General features: G+C 40.1%; 1 protein-coding gene across 1 annotated transcript in view; it reads left to right on the top strand.

The window, feature by feature from the left end:
• The window catches only part of TSPAN4 (tetraspanin 4), a gene marked incomplete at both ends in the record, with an annotated part of 201,553 nt that overhangs the window by 176,563 nt on the left and 9,803 nt on the right, over window positions 1-15,187 (top strand). The window contains one exon of the mRNA XM_080344800.1: window positions 11,745-11,846. Coding sequence (XP_080200926.1) covers window positions 11,745-11,846 — 102 coding nt within the window. The remainder of the gene's footprint in view (window positions 1-11,744; window positions 11,847-15,187) is intronic.

The following is a 15,187-nucleotide window of genomic DNA, read 5'->3' on the forward strand; positions in this document are numbered from 1 at the left end:
AATTCTCAAGCCTTGATTTGAAGACACCATTGACTGCACCTCATTCCTCAGTAATTTGTTCTGAGAATATTTTTTTCTTCACAGTTAAAATTATGCCTTGTTGCTATCTTGTATTCATCTAGCTTACACTTCTAACCATTAACTCTCATTATGTCTTTTTCTGGTAGATTGAAATGCCGTCTACTGCTTCTCCATGTAGGTACCTGAAGACTGCAATTAGGCTGCTTTTTAACTTTGTCACTCAATTTAGTTTATCCAAGAATGTTAGTCATGTGAAGTAAAGGATGCTTTCTCAGTGAAATGATCCATGGTGGATAATGAATAAACAGCAGAATTTAGCGGGGTGTCTGCTTTTCATTTGGTAAATGCCACTTTTTATGTGAAAAAGCCACATATGTAATTCTGTTCTGTATGGAAATATCACAGTCCTCCAGCACCTCGCTCAGTAGAAGATACTGTCACTTATCTTTCTTTTAACATATGGGGAAACAACCATGTTTCCTTCTTGATTGAACCTGTGTGGCTTACAATGAGAAATGTGGCTTTTTTCTGACATTATTAGAAGTAGAGGGCCTGTTGGAAACTTGCATTTTCTGCCACATAAGTGTGACTGACAGTTTGTTGTCTTCTGTTATTACGGAAAGTAATCTCCATGTAGTTTATTCATTTTCAGTGAGTGAGTCTCAAATCATTCCATTCACGATAAAATCTGTTTCCAATAGAGTGCGATGAAGAGCTGCAATTGTTTATTTCACTAAAGCAAGGGAGGCATTTCATAGCGTGTATTCACTTTGTTTATTTTTGTTATCAGTTAGCTTTCCAAGGCATTTTATTTGCCAGTTTATAATATCTCCACTGAAGAGCTTACCTGAGGATTAAAAAAAGTAATTCCAGTCACTGAAGGTCAGGACTCCCTCCCATGGTGTCAGAGGTGTTGTTTTGGAGAGGGAATGGTTAGCAAGCTTGCATGTACCCTAAAAGAAACATGGTTTTGAGCCACTGGAGATACCATGTGATGATGCCAAGTTGTTAGAAATGTGAGCAACTCAATTGATTTTAGTGGACCCAGGCAGATTTCTACTAGCTGGGGAGCTGGCATTTAGCGTAACCTGTGATTACTGCAAGTACACATCTATGTGATGGGAAGAAAAGAACATATTTTCAAGGAAGCATATATAGGTAAGGAGATAATTACCTTATCTGGTGCTTAGCCAGAAGGTTACTGAGATCCAGTTCTGTTTTCTTCAAAATAAAGCCAGGCAACTCTTCCAGTGGTCTTGCTGAGTTTCTGCAAAGTAGTCAGCTGTTCCTCCAAAGCCCTGTGGCTCTTCCCTGGATCTATGATTTGGTTGCTCTCTCTCTCTGGAGTGACTTCTGCCCTTCTCTCACTTCCAGGCTGGGCAGAGATCACCCCACAGTGGGCATAAAGCTTGCTGTAGTGAGACTGACTTTGCCTGCTCATCTGTTCCCTCTAGGAACAATGATAGTTCTGCTCACAGCAGTATTTATTTTAAATGAGTTAATTTCAGAGTAAGCATTTCTTAAAAATAATAACGTAGGGTGTGTGTGAATCTCGCTTTCCTCTGAGGATTAACGTTCCCTGGATCTAGCAAGACACAGCTTATTCAATCTGTTTCCACAGAATCGCCCTTTCCAGACAAGTTTCTCTAGGCAGAGTAAGAGGTTTTAACACTTCAGTGGTCTGGTTTGATTTTAATGGGTCATTTAGTTCCAGCACAGAGAAAGGTGGCTTATCAGCAGATATTTGTTACCCGTGTTCTAAGGAAACAGAAAAAATTTCTTCCCCTGAAGAAATGATTTAACCAGCCCTCTCCCCCACTTGTTGTTATAAGTTGCCAGTGGAGCTGACAACATATGTGTTTAGTAGAGCAGCTCTGCCACCAAGAGATGGTAATGCCAATGCCCGTGATTAACCGTGGGGAGTTTGTGTGCTTTTCCCATGGCCCCCAGCCTGATTCAGGTGTCACCAAAGGCCTGATCTATTTAGGGTGTCATTGTTTTGAATTTTTCGGACATGTATTTACCTTACAGCAGTGGACAAATTCTGTATTTTGGCTGATATTTTCATACCAAAGTCATTAATTTAAGAGGTAATGAACCTAACAGCTGGACAGGGTGCTGGGTCATCTTGTCTAGACTGTGCTTTTGCCAAGAAAGGTTGGACCAGATGATCCTGTGGTGCCTTCCAATGTGGTATTCTGTGATTCTATGATTCTATCATTTAAGTTTCTTGCGTAAATGGATTTGCAGAGAGACCACACTTACATGGTTTGTGGTATTAATTCATCTTCTCTTACTACAGTGGGAGCATAAGGTATGGTTTGCCTTCTCTATCCTTCCTTCTCTGATATTTTAGTAGTACTCTGTCTTATTTGAAAGCCCTCTCATTCACCTTTAAACTAAGTAAATGAGTATTGTAAATAATTGAAGCAAAGGTTCATCCCATGGGATGGCTGCAGAAAATGACTTAGTGGGCAAATGGCCAAGTCCTTCATCTCTGTGAGTCAACTGCTGGTGTCCCCTTTTGCAGCTCACAGCATTTGCAAAGGAGTCTGTGTCCAATGTCACTGTTACGCCTAATATATAATCACAGAATGGTGGTCATTAGTTCCTACAAGGAAAGTGGCATGTCTCCCTGCTTTGATTTGTCTCTGCACATCCTGAAGCCTTTGTGGCAGCGAATTGGATCTCAGGCTCTATTGGCATGTGCATCCCTAGGTAGCTGTTTTGGTTTGGTTTGGGTTGGGTTTTCTTGGTCTGTATAGATGTAGATAACAGGTTGTTAGCACTTGAAACACAAATGCCACCCACCCTTCATGTCTCTTGGCAAACAAAGGCTCAACAGCATGTATCATGTTAATTAGCATCCTTCTCAATTTACTTATCTGATGTTATACTGATGGTTGTTGAGGACAAATGAATTATCTTAAAAAAAAAAAAAAAAAAAGTTTAAAAAAAGAAGGCAAAGAGGCTGAATACAGATATCCTGGGAATATTCTCAATGTAAGCATACGTTTTGAAAGAAAGGGTATTTCCCTTTTCTGCTAGCCTGGGTTCAATGTACATGGGATTTCAATACATGAGCATAGGTCAGAGGAGTCTTCACACCCTGGCACAGGTGTGGTCCTGTAGCCACTGGAGATCAAGGCAAAATTACTGTTTACTGGGACATGCAGGAAAGGAATGACCCTTACAGGACCATGTCTGGGGAAAGATGACTCAAGTGAGTAGGAGGGATGGCACATGACGAAGACAAGGGCTTTGAGGATAGGTTGTCAAATGTGTGTGACACAAGGCTGATGTGTCAAGACAGAGGAGCATTGCTGAGAGCAGCAGTTGGTGTAATGCGTAGCTGGAGAAAGGGGACAGAAGCTCTTTTGTGTCAGTCATCTTTGGAGCAAGTGTATGGAAAAAACCTACTACAAAGAAAGTTTCATTCTGGAAAAGAAATGGCAATGTTAGGTCATGATGGCAGCTAACTTTGCTGGTGTCACTGCTGTTGAGGATGTTAGTGTCAATTCTTCCCAACCAGCTTAATAATCTGAAGAGTTTATTTATATGTAAACAAAAGGTTCCTTCTATAGAATCAGCATAAGGTGTATCCTGAATGCTATATAAGTAATTACGTATGTCACAAAAAAACATGCACTTCAGTGTTCACTTACCTGAAATTCCTCCAATATGCTGGTGATGCTTTTGTCACTCAAAATGCATAATGCCCAAGAAGAATTAATTTGCAGTGTCAGCCTTTTGTGTATGTAATTGATTTGATTTACCTGACTAGTTTTACCCAGCCCTTTCTCCATGTTTGCTGCAGCATTCAAACTCCTTTGAAAGAAGCAGCAGCAAGCCAAGAATTTATGTTTAAATTTTTATTCCTAGGTTGACTAAAAAGAAACAAGATTTGGGGTCTTTTAAGGAGATCTAGGACTATGTGCCTTGGGAAGTACCTGTGCACAGAGTACCACAAAAGAGAGAGCTGGATGTATTCATCCTCTTAAACAGGCAGTCAGCTGTGCTATTGGCTTCATTCTGTGTGCAAGCAAAGAGTGTGAATAGCTGCACCTAAACATTTTGAGCCTGTATCTCTGAGCTAGTTATGCTGTACTTTATTTAAACAAGCTTGGGGACTTGATGCACAAGTTATTCATCTGTTGCTGTGCATAAGGACAAATTAGATGGCAGGGGCCTCTCTGGCCACAGAAAAGCATACTTTCCCCTTATATCAGCAGTAATAGGAAGTTAAACACTCACTCTGTGTGGAACAATGATAAAATGCCTGTCTCTTCTTTGAGTTCCAAAGGAATCATTTGGACAAAATCAGGTTCAGTTTGCTGAAAACTTTTGAATTTGCTCTTGCATGAAAAATATTGAGTTGCAGAGCCTAGTGACTTGTCATACTTGTGATCTCTTGTTTAAAACAAAGCAACACAAAAGCTGCTATTGGGATTAATTTTAATAGTATGAATAGCACAGGAATGTTTCAGTGGCTTCTTTCTTGCAGCCTCAGCTGTCTGCCACATCAGGTGCCTCAATGCCTCCTTTTGAGCACAAGCAGGTGCTTGTGGGTGGAAGACAATGACTCAAACTGCATTAATTGTATGCACAAACTGTGAACCCAGGAAAAAATTATTTGAAAAATGCAAGTTCTTTGACTTTCTTATTAGCTTTTTGTTATAAATACTATTGCGACTTCTTGGTTCTTGTCAGAGAATGGTGGGAGACTATAATAGTTTCACCAGCTGCCTGCTCCAGACCAATGCAAGATGTACTTGTCCTTCCTTTTGTTTCCCAACGAACCTGAGTTTTACCCTCTCACGTTAGTAACTCCTCTCATTGTCTCAGATTCTGTACAGGGCTTCATGTCCTGGCTTGGTTTTGGTATTCAAATATCTGCTCCAAATTATATCATTAACTTTATGGCATGAGTAGAGTCAGGTTCTTCCTGTCTTACCAATAGTGAACAGAAACACAAGAGAAACAGTGACTTTTTAAGACTATGTAGGAAGCTTATGGCACAGCTGAAAGGCCTCACCTCAGTTGACCCAAGCCAGCATGTTTCAGAAATGTTCATTCTTCTTCCCACTCCCAGACATTTCCTATGATCCTCTGTTCCTGTATTCTCCACTTTCCCTCTGAAGTTACGCAGCCGGTACCAGTGCATCTCTCTTGGTATCAAACACAGCTACAGCCAATAAGCAGTTTAACTCACTTATTGAAGTTTGGAAGATCTGTAAAATGTTTGACTTTTGCAGTCAAACTAGGAAAAGAGAATTCACTAACCAAGTGGTTTGCTGAGTTTAAGGAAACAGTTACAGTTTCATATTTGGGGAAGAAGTGAGAAAGAGGGAATCCCACAGAGCTGAGCAAAGTATCCCAGAGATGCTGTGTAACACTCATGACACTGACAAGAAATTAGAGTATTGTCCCTTAACTACCAAACATCAGCAAAATTCATGCCATGTCTCTTACTTAATAAAATCTTACAGGATTTCTATTTATAGGAAGATGGTATAAGGAAGATTTCAGTGCTGAGGAGACCACGTACTGCTCTCAACTTCTTATAGACAGGCTTGGGGACATCTAATTTAAAACAAGCCTTACCTGTTGGTACGATCAATCTCTTCTCTTCTTAGCAGGCAAGAGGGCTCCCACAAATGACCTTATAGATTAGGCACTTTCTGTTTACATTCAATTTCCCACTTCCTGCTGTTTGTAGAGAGTGATTATCAAGGCATTAAATTAAAAGTTTTGCCTGGTGGGAAACTATTGGATCTTTTGTCATTTCCTTACAGCCTCTCCTGTTCTGGCAGAGAACAATCACCAGGAAGTTCAGGAATATTTACTTACCGGTGTTGAAACGCTGCTGAGAGGTTTTGCCCAATTTAGTGGCCTGTTGGGTGGAATTTTTGTTCGTGATGTGGTAGAGAAGCATTGAGGCTTGAAATTAAAAGTCTCCAGTTACCTGCGGGTTAGAAAGCTGGGGGTTCTGCTGACATCCTCTGGCTCTTGCCTAAAATCTATGCCAGAATCTAGGTGACATCTCATGCTGTTGGCAAGTTGAAAGGGAGTTAATAAGGATCTGCCAAAGAGCCCTCTTTTGGCCTTTCTTCCAGAGAGGATTACAGGAAAGCAACCTTCCCTCTCAGTGTGCTGGGACAGTGAAAGGACTTTGGCACTTCAGTATTGGTATAGCTTCAGTTTAATCAAAGTCTTGCATCATATTAGCTGTGAATATTGATAACACCTATGTTCTACACAGATATAGCTTTCTTATTTGCCAAAGAGGTTTTACTCCAAAGCATGTCCTCCTCCTTTTCAGCAGCAAAATAAGTTATTTTGGACTGGGCTTCTCAGGGAGTAGTACTTCAGTTTCATGCCTTAACAGTAAGTAGCTAAACTCCAAAGCCTTTCATTTAGACCGAGAGTGGGAGATTTGTCAAACCATCCCCAGGAACTGAGAAGGCTACTGCAATGCCCCATCTATAATACAGAGATGGAAGTAATTATGAGCTTTGCTGGGTTTTTGCAGTGCAGAATGTTTATGTAGTACTTTCAGTGTGTCTGTGCCAAGCAGGGGTTTTGTAATTGCTGCTGTTACACAGTTTTTATCTTGGCCTCAATTATTCTAGGTTGTTTTTTTCAAGGAGACAAGGTGGAGTCTGACAGCACTTGGTCCTCATGAAGGATGCTGGCTTCTGCAGCTGGGCTCGTCAGCCAGCCAGGATTCTGCTTGGAGGCTCTGGATTTCTGAAGTAATGAGGGACAAAGCTGACAGTAAAGCAAGCCTTACATGTAAATTGCTACAGCTTAAGTAACTGTCTTGAGGGAATACAGATTAAGAAGGAACCACTTTTTAATTTGGCCTGAATTAATATGCAGGCTTAAGTAAGACTTTTTTAAGGGATATTTTGTCACAGTTGTAATTTAGATGAGGCTCAGACAGATCCCCTGCTCATTCTCGCTGCATTAGCTGCTTCCAGACACTTTTCCTGATGTCTGTGGCAGCTTCTCTCCAGTCCTGCTGCTTCTCTTGTAGCTTTCTCTTCTCTAGTTCAAATAGTGAGTTTCCCTCATTGCCTGAAACTCTCTGCACATGACTTGTCTGCTTTAGAATAGTATATGTTTTTTAGAAAGTTTTTAATAGAACAATGAAAGATTTAAGAGCCAAATTAGGGCCACAGTGAGCAGTAGGACACATTTAACTTCTGTTAGTAGAAACACCACTGCAATTTGATGACACTGTTAAGCATGAACAAGCTTTCAATGTGTTTGATGCCAGAAGTCATAGGAATCCCAAGGAGAAAAAGAATTTTTCTCTGGTTCACTTCCAGGTTGACAGAAGGTTCTTACTGCCTAACCTTTCAGAAACTCCTCTAAGAAAGTCTCTGGTATTCCGCATGACTAAAAGTAGGCATCTCATTTAGAGTAACGGTTTGCCTGCTGAGAGTTTTTATTATCCTTCATTTTACTTCTTCACCAGACAGAGTTGTGCTTTGTGAAAGGCCTAGCTTGCGTATGGGAGAATGCAGCAGGTTAAAATTGCAGAATATTTAATATAGTACTTGCAATCCCTGTTTTGTGATAGACATTTTGCCTGGCTGAGGACTGGTAGCACAGAGACAAACAAGAGAAGCTGACAGATTGGTGAATGCTGGGTGGGATCATTTGTCAGGAGACGTGATGAATCACTGTGGTGCAGCATCTCCTTTTCAGAAAGATCGTTTTCTGGAAAACTCAAATTGAAGTCAGAAGAGACAGCTGGGGGTGTTCCATGAGTTTTCATTTAATTCAAATATACAATTAGAATAAAGGCACAATAAAACGTTTCTGCTATTATAAAAATATTTTGAGGAAGAAACAAAGGTTAGTGGTAAACAGAATGACCTAGAGGAACATTTGCCAGCTATATTCCACAAATATGTGTTGAGTGTTACTTGTCCCTCTCTGGTCAAAGCCAGTAGGAATCATATGTCTAGAGCTTCAAGCAGTGCTTCAATTAGGGGAAAAAATATCCATCTTATGACCTTGTACGCAGGTTATTCAAGCAGAGGTCAAAATGCTTTTAATAGAACTGCACTTAGACACCGAGCACCTTGCAGCCTGAATGAGAGAAGTGGTCCTGTTTAATATCATCTGTGCTCTTAGAAGTCCAAGGCTACTTCTGAGTCAGGACTGATTAATTCACGCAAGATAACACATGAATAAAAACCACTCTATGTAACTGGCTAGCTAAAAACAAGGGAGACAGAGATGGTGGGCAACTTTGTGCTGGCACCTCAGCTGCAGGCACAAGTGACAGGAGACCTAAGGCTGATGCTTCTTTCCCCTTTCTCCTGGTGCCAAAGGGCCACAGACTCAGTTGTGCTGTACAAGGTTATTTCTACGTGATGATGAAGACTATTTTGACACCAGTGTAAGCAAACAGGAGACCATGAATCTTTCAAGGAGTAGCTCTGTAAAAAAAATGTTTAAAATGAGCTACTCTTCAGAGAATAGCACTCTGGTGCATTCACAGCACACTTAGAAGATCAGTTAGAAACTTTAGTAAAGGAGAACTATGTAAAATCCTACATTTACAATCACTCAACTAAATATAAAGCTCTGTGTGTGTGTATAGATGCATAAAACTGTGTGAGATTTTCAGCTACCTTCCCATGTCAGTGAACATGAAATAAACTAAATAAATCTGGAGACACTGTTTCATAGCATGCATGTGCCACTTTCAAATTTGCAACCTGCACAGAGATGAGCGAGGTAAGGAAATGAGACACACACATGGTGTGGGATTATAAAAAGCTTGTGCCTCTTCCAAGCAAGATTCAAACAGGCACATTCTTTTTAAACCAACAAATAATAACGAGTCATATAATGTGCCTGACTTGATGTGAAAAGACTTGACATTGCAGCTTTCTGAGATACCAGTGAGAGACCTGGTCACAGTGCTTGTTTTCTTGAGTAATGCTCTGCTGTTTACTCAGTTTCTGGAATATGGAAATCCGTTGCCAGTTTTGTTCCTAATATAAAGGTCTTGCACTCTTTGTGCAGAGGAAAGTAGTTAATTTTATGAGGAAGAGAAGGCTTGCTTTCATTTTGCCTTGGCAAGTTCCTTGCTAGTGCATCTTCTCCAGGTACAAGTAAGAGCAGGAATGTTTGGTGAGGCAATCTCATGAGACCATGTGTACTAACAAAATGTTGTTCCTGATCTTGAAGTACTTCATAAATGTTGATCATAAGTTATTAAATTGTTATCACGATATTATTATTATTATTGGTCTCAAAAGGGATATGAAGATTGCATTAGCAAAGGCAGCCTGTGAGCCCCAGTAAAAGGGATTATCATGCTGAGCCACTGCATTTGTTTGCACAGCAAAATTTGAGTGAGGAAGTGCAAACTTTGCATTTTGTGTCATTTTGGTAGCATGGCATTAGCCCTTCAGAAAAGCATCACCGTTTCATTTGACCTTATCTCCCTTGTTCCAGATTAGTGGTGATATGAACCATAGGCTGATGCATAGCTCTCTCACTTTACAGGGCAGATTTTCTCAGGTGTGATAAATTAATTTTCCAAATTCACCTTTCTCTTTTATCTTCAAGGCAATAGATCTTCTAGATAGATTTCTGTCGCCACCTGCACTTTGCTGTTCCTCTTCACCTTTGTCCCTTTCTGAATAATAATTAATTTTTCAATAGCTAATTTACCTCATTACCTCTGTAGGACATTAACTACATTTCAAAGCTTCTCTCAGACTAGCAACACAACCATGCCCTTCCATCCTAATTGATGGCTCTGCTTGAGACCACAGCAGGTCCAGCTGAGACACAGGGAGCTGAGGGTTAGTGAAGAGCTGAAACCCAGTTCAGTCCAATTATTAAATGAATGCTAGGAAATCCCACACACATATAAGTTTATCATTTATTGCCTGTTATTTTTTGAGCTAATTCCCAGTTTAATGATAGCTTTCAGCTTTGATTTTGTTACCTAATTAATGTACCAGTGACTATGTATTATCTCTACATAAAGTCAAAAGCCACTTACATTATACTTACAGTGGGAGCACAGCACCTACTGTTCAAGATAGTCATCCATGAGAAAGTGCTTGCATGACAGTTAAGGTGCTGAGAATAAGTTGTACACCTTTCTTGTACTGTCTCAAAGCTATTTGATTAGTGGCTGAGCTTGATGGTTGTAAACTTTTGGAAACAAAACAAAAGAACTGGAGACACCAAGCACAACCCTTTGCACATAGAGCAGAGATTTCTTGGACATGATGAACTTTTGAGGTGGTAGTTTTTCATGGAGTCATATTGTTGAGTAACTTTACATTTACCCCTTAGTGGTTATGATTTAGTGAACTGAAAATTCTTCTTTTACACTGTGGAATATGCTTTGCATACACCTTTTGTTTTCCAGGAGCACCTGAAAACACTTCTGATTGAATGAAGCTAAAGTAAAATCTGAGTGTATGGTAGAAGCAGAATGCCTTTGTTCCCTCTGTTAACTCAAAATTAGCATTGGTTACTTAATTTTGGAGCCTCCTCAGCTGGAATGACTAATGTCAGAGAGACAGTCACTAGAGAATATGCCACATCTGTCTGTTGTCCAATATGGGAGAGACTGTCCCTATGAAGCAAGTTTTGAATTTAATTTTGGTTTTCTTTTTGCCTGTTTCAGTGCAAAGATCTCAGAGTGGCACTGTATTTTGCAGTCAGATTTATAGCAGATTGATAGAGAAGAAAATGAGACAGGTCTTCTCACCCTTCTTGCTATACCTCTGATGTCAAGCAGACCACTAACATTGACAAGCACCCAGGCAAGCATCCATGAGTGCATTTGAGCAGCACTATTCAGTGCTTTTCATTTACAACGGAAAAAAAACCATGAATATGCATGTATTATTTACTTCCTTTTTTGTGTTTGCTTGATTCTGTAGAAATGTGTATGTATGGTTAGACTGGGAAAGAGGCACTTGCAATCATTTTGGATACTACCTGGTGGTGACCAATGGATCCAACAATAGCCTGCTTTACCAGCAGAGCCTCTCAACAAGAAAGCACAATCTTCAATTGCAAAGGCCTCTAAAGCAGAACTTTGTACCTTCAATAAATCAACAAAAAAGTATTTATTTAAGAGCAGTGCCATTTAGTAAGCAAATTCTTAAATCCTGTCTGTCCTGAGTTTTGGGTTGCTTATTCCCTGCTGCATCAACGTAACTATGTCCAGCCTTCTGTAAGAAGTGGGATACACTGGCCAATTCAGAGCATCAGTAGATTGCTAATGCTGCTGTTGATCTTCCAGGAACCATATGGAAGTTGCTGAGGGGTATTTGGTCACAATTAAAGATATTAAACTAAAAGGAAATGCTATGGGTAGATGAATGGTTTCATATATAGGCCTCATTTGCAAAAAATGAGTGATTGAACTGAATTTAACCTCTCTATAGTACTTCTGTGGTTAAGTGAGAAGGGAAAAGATGTTCTGGAGATGTGTGATAGAAGACATGAACACTAGCTCAGAATAGAACTCCTCATGTTCTTTGCAAAATGGCGATACCTGCAATAGATACCAGCTCTACTGCAGAAAAGCTTTAGGAAATGTCATTTAACTTTATATGCATTTCAGTATAGGACCATTGTTCAACATCTCCCTGCTACATGCACTTTCATTCTGAAATGTGGTACTCAGCAAATTTAAGTTGTGTGTCTTTTGTTGTTGGCTTTAGATTGACAAGTATGCTCAGCGGGATCTGAAGAAAGGGCTTCATTTGTACGGGACAGATGGAAATATTGGCCTAACTAATGCATGGAGCATCATTCAAACAGATGTAAGTCTGAGCTTTTTAATTTTTTCTTCTTCCTCTTTACCCTCTGGCTTATGTAACAGCATGTTCTGGGTGTGAAGCTAATTAAGCCTACAGACCCCAAGTCAGTCTCTTCTTTCCACCCAGTCAGCACATTAGCCACTAAACTGTCTGGGTTTTGTAACAAATGGTAATTTTAATTTATTTCTCCTTTGACCAGGCTGGCTAGTTTCTTTTAAAAAATTATATTGTGTTGAGGCCAAAACATCATATAGGCCTGTGCTTTGTGGAGAGTGAAGGAGATGGTCAGACAGGAAACAAGCTGTAACTTCTCTTTAAAGTTAAAGGGACAGCTTGTGTTGGAATGAAGAGCAGTAGTGTAATAACAAAGAACCCCTTCAACACTTTTTCATTTCTGTCCTGTCTCCCTTTGTTGCTGTTGTTGGTTTCCACTAGTGTAGTCAAAACAGAAACCATCCATGGTTTTTACAACCTCCCAGTACAGTCACTACATTTTTTCCCAGCAGGATTCAATCATCCTCCATCACAGATGGGCTGGGAATGCTTTTTGCTATGTTGCCACTGCTGCTGCATCCTTCTGATTCTCTGACAGCACTCTGCCACTGTCTCATCAGGACTGGTGAACACTATAGCTGGCTTCCTCCTTTTGTCCTTGTCTGGCTTGCTGAGGAAACACCACCACTCACAGTTCAGTTTATTAGCTGTGTCTTTCTCTTTTCATATTCAGTTCAATCAGTTCTCTTGGGGTTATCTCTCTGGTAAGATTTTCTCTGCTTCTTGAATGAGGAAAACCGTTCCAACTTTTCCTCTGCTTTAGGAAGAAGCACTTGTACTGCCTTGGCTTCACTCAAAAAATCTTGGGTAGCTTTCTCAAATTCTCCTCCAGAGGTGCTAGCATGGTGCAGAGAGGCAGGGCTTTAGTCTTGCCTCAGCCAAAAACGTCTTAAATCGTCCAAAGATTATAACCTCTCCCAATGCTTCTAAGGTTATATGAATTATTCAAGAAGATGGATAGGCTACCTACCACATACTGATACAGTAAAACTGCTAATTTACCCTTTACTTCCTCTGTTGCTGTTTGGGCTGAAATCCTGAACATTTTTCAAGATTCACATATACTCTTCTGTACAATACAGGATAACAGGAGAGTTGGGCTGTTAAGAAAAGGTCTGGGAAATTAAAAATGTAGAGTCGCTAACAGAACAAAAGAATTGGTTGGCCAAACTCCAGTGTGCATCCTGGGGGCTATGGGAGCTGTCTGGACTCAGAGTGCAGGAGGTTGACAGCAACAGTCCTGTGTGTGAAAGACAAACAGCTCAGGTCCAGCAAACAAGTTAATAAGCTTTCCAGTCCTGCATCCTAACAACTGCATGTGGAAGGTTCTTTCAGTTGCCTTTAAAAGGCCTCAGCATCCTACAATATTGTTAATATTTTTCTCTTCCAATACTGTAATTGAATATGAGAAGGCATCTATTACTGACAAGAGAAATGCTTTTTGTGGTGCTAGCCCAAGAATAAGCCACATGAAATGTAAATAATTTTTAAAATATCATTGCTTATATCAAACAGTATCGGAAGTTTTGCTCTTTTACACTAACTTAACTCTGCATTGTAAAAATTACTACTATTAAGATGTTTGCAGTAAATATTAATCTGGTTTCAGTGACACCCCAAGAACTTTTAAAAGCATATAACAAAGATGGGGGGAAAAGCATTATTTGGAGGATTTATGGGATGTAAACCCCATGCTTCTGCTCCTCTTTCTGTAAAATAGGTGTAACAATGTATATTATGTCTAGTTCACCTACTCACATTTTTTCAAGATGTTCACAAATTGCATTGTATTCAGAAAAGATGTAAACAAATAATGAGAACTTTGGAAATTTGCATTATGGTGAGAAATTTTAAAAGCTTTATATAACCAGGAGAAAGTGAAGTAGTGATGTGATTGCAGTCCTTAAAAAGAGAGCAGGAAGAGGAAAGGTTTTTGAAAGGAAAGGGCTCTGTAATTGATCCAAGAGCTAAACAATCAAGATATAGATAGCTGATGGTAGGATACCATTGCACAGCAGGATGGTGGATTCTTTTTCTCTAAAGTCAAGACAGGGTTTCTTGTCTAAAAGAAATGGTCCTGTTAAGTGACAAGCTTGGGTTTGAGGCAGGACTCAATAGTCTGTGGTCTGTGTAGTGCTACAGATGATGCTTGATTGTCATAATGATTCCTTTGGCTGTGAAACCTATTACAGTTTAAAGAGCATCTTACAAGTTTCAGGTGAAACTCATGTTAGCAAGGTCTTAGGAGCCCAGAAGGATAATAGGGAAGAGCCATCTCGCAAGCCATGTACTGTCACGTTACATGACTCTCTTTTCCAACATGGCAACTATGAAATTACCATGCACTGTCTTGACAGCACCGTAGTGATAAGTTCTCCATTCTCCCTGTGCTGGGCACCGAGAAGAAAAGCAAAAAGCCTCCACAGATCCATTTTTACTGCTCTGCATAATAGCTTTTCACACAGATCTTTCAAAACTATTTAGGAATAGAGTATTGCAGTGGTGCAGAGAAGGCAATCCCAGCATGGTTAATTATGTAAAACATTTTGCAGTTGAATAGTGCTATGTAAATGCCAAGTATTATTTTTTGTGTTTGGTAATAATCATTATCCCTTACATCCTTAATCAGTAGAGTGTAATCACCGATAGGAGGATTAGGGCAATATAAGAGACTTTCTGAAAGGAGTCCCAGCCCAAGCTTGCTGTTTGCATTCTGGCTTCCAAAAGGCAGCTCTCAAAAAACCCCCACATTAGAGCTAACCACATTGCTACATAGGACAATGTCTCAGTGCTGGCTTTCCTAATGGGGCCAGCAGACATGAGTCATTGGTTGAGCTATGGGCCATGTCTGTACATGGATGGAAAACAGCAGCCTTAGAATAAAGCATGATGTGAAAAACATGACAGTAGCAGAAATCATAATGAGTCCTTCTCCCTTGTCCTCTCTGCATTGACATTCTCTCTTTGCAAAAGTATTTTTCAGAGCTTGAGCAGAAGGATGGCACCATGGTTAAAGTAGTTGGCTCAGGCATGTGGGATCTAAGCTCTGGCATAGTTTTTCATTTCTCCTACTGTTAGCTAAGATGGATACCATCCCTACCCTGCGTTCACCAACTACAACTGTGTATGGCAACTTTTGCTAAAAAGGGGGGGGGAAATGTTTTTTCCATAGACAGAACCACATTTAGATGGCATTTCATTTCTGTGGGACTGGCTGATCACAAATCAGAGGGGAGTTTTGACTGGGAATGTGGATCCCAGTGGACACACCGTTACTTGTGTGTGGTTGT

Source organism: Nesoenas mayeri (assembly GCF_963082525.1).
Source record: "Nesoenas mayeri genome assembly, chromosome: 5".
In the NCBI taxonomy this organism is placed as follows: domain Eukaryota; kingdom Metazoa; phylum Chordata; class Aves; order Columbiformes; family Columbidae; genus Nesoenas; species Nesoenas mayeri.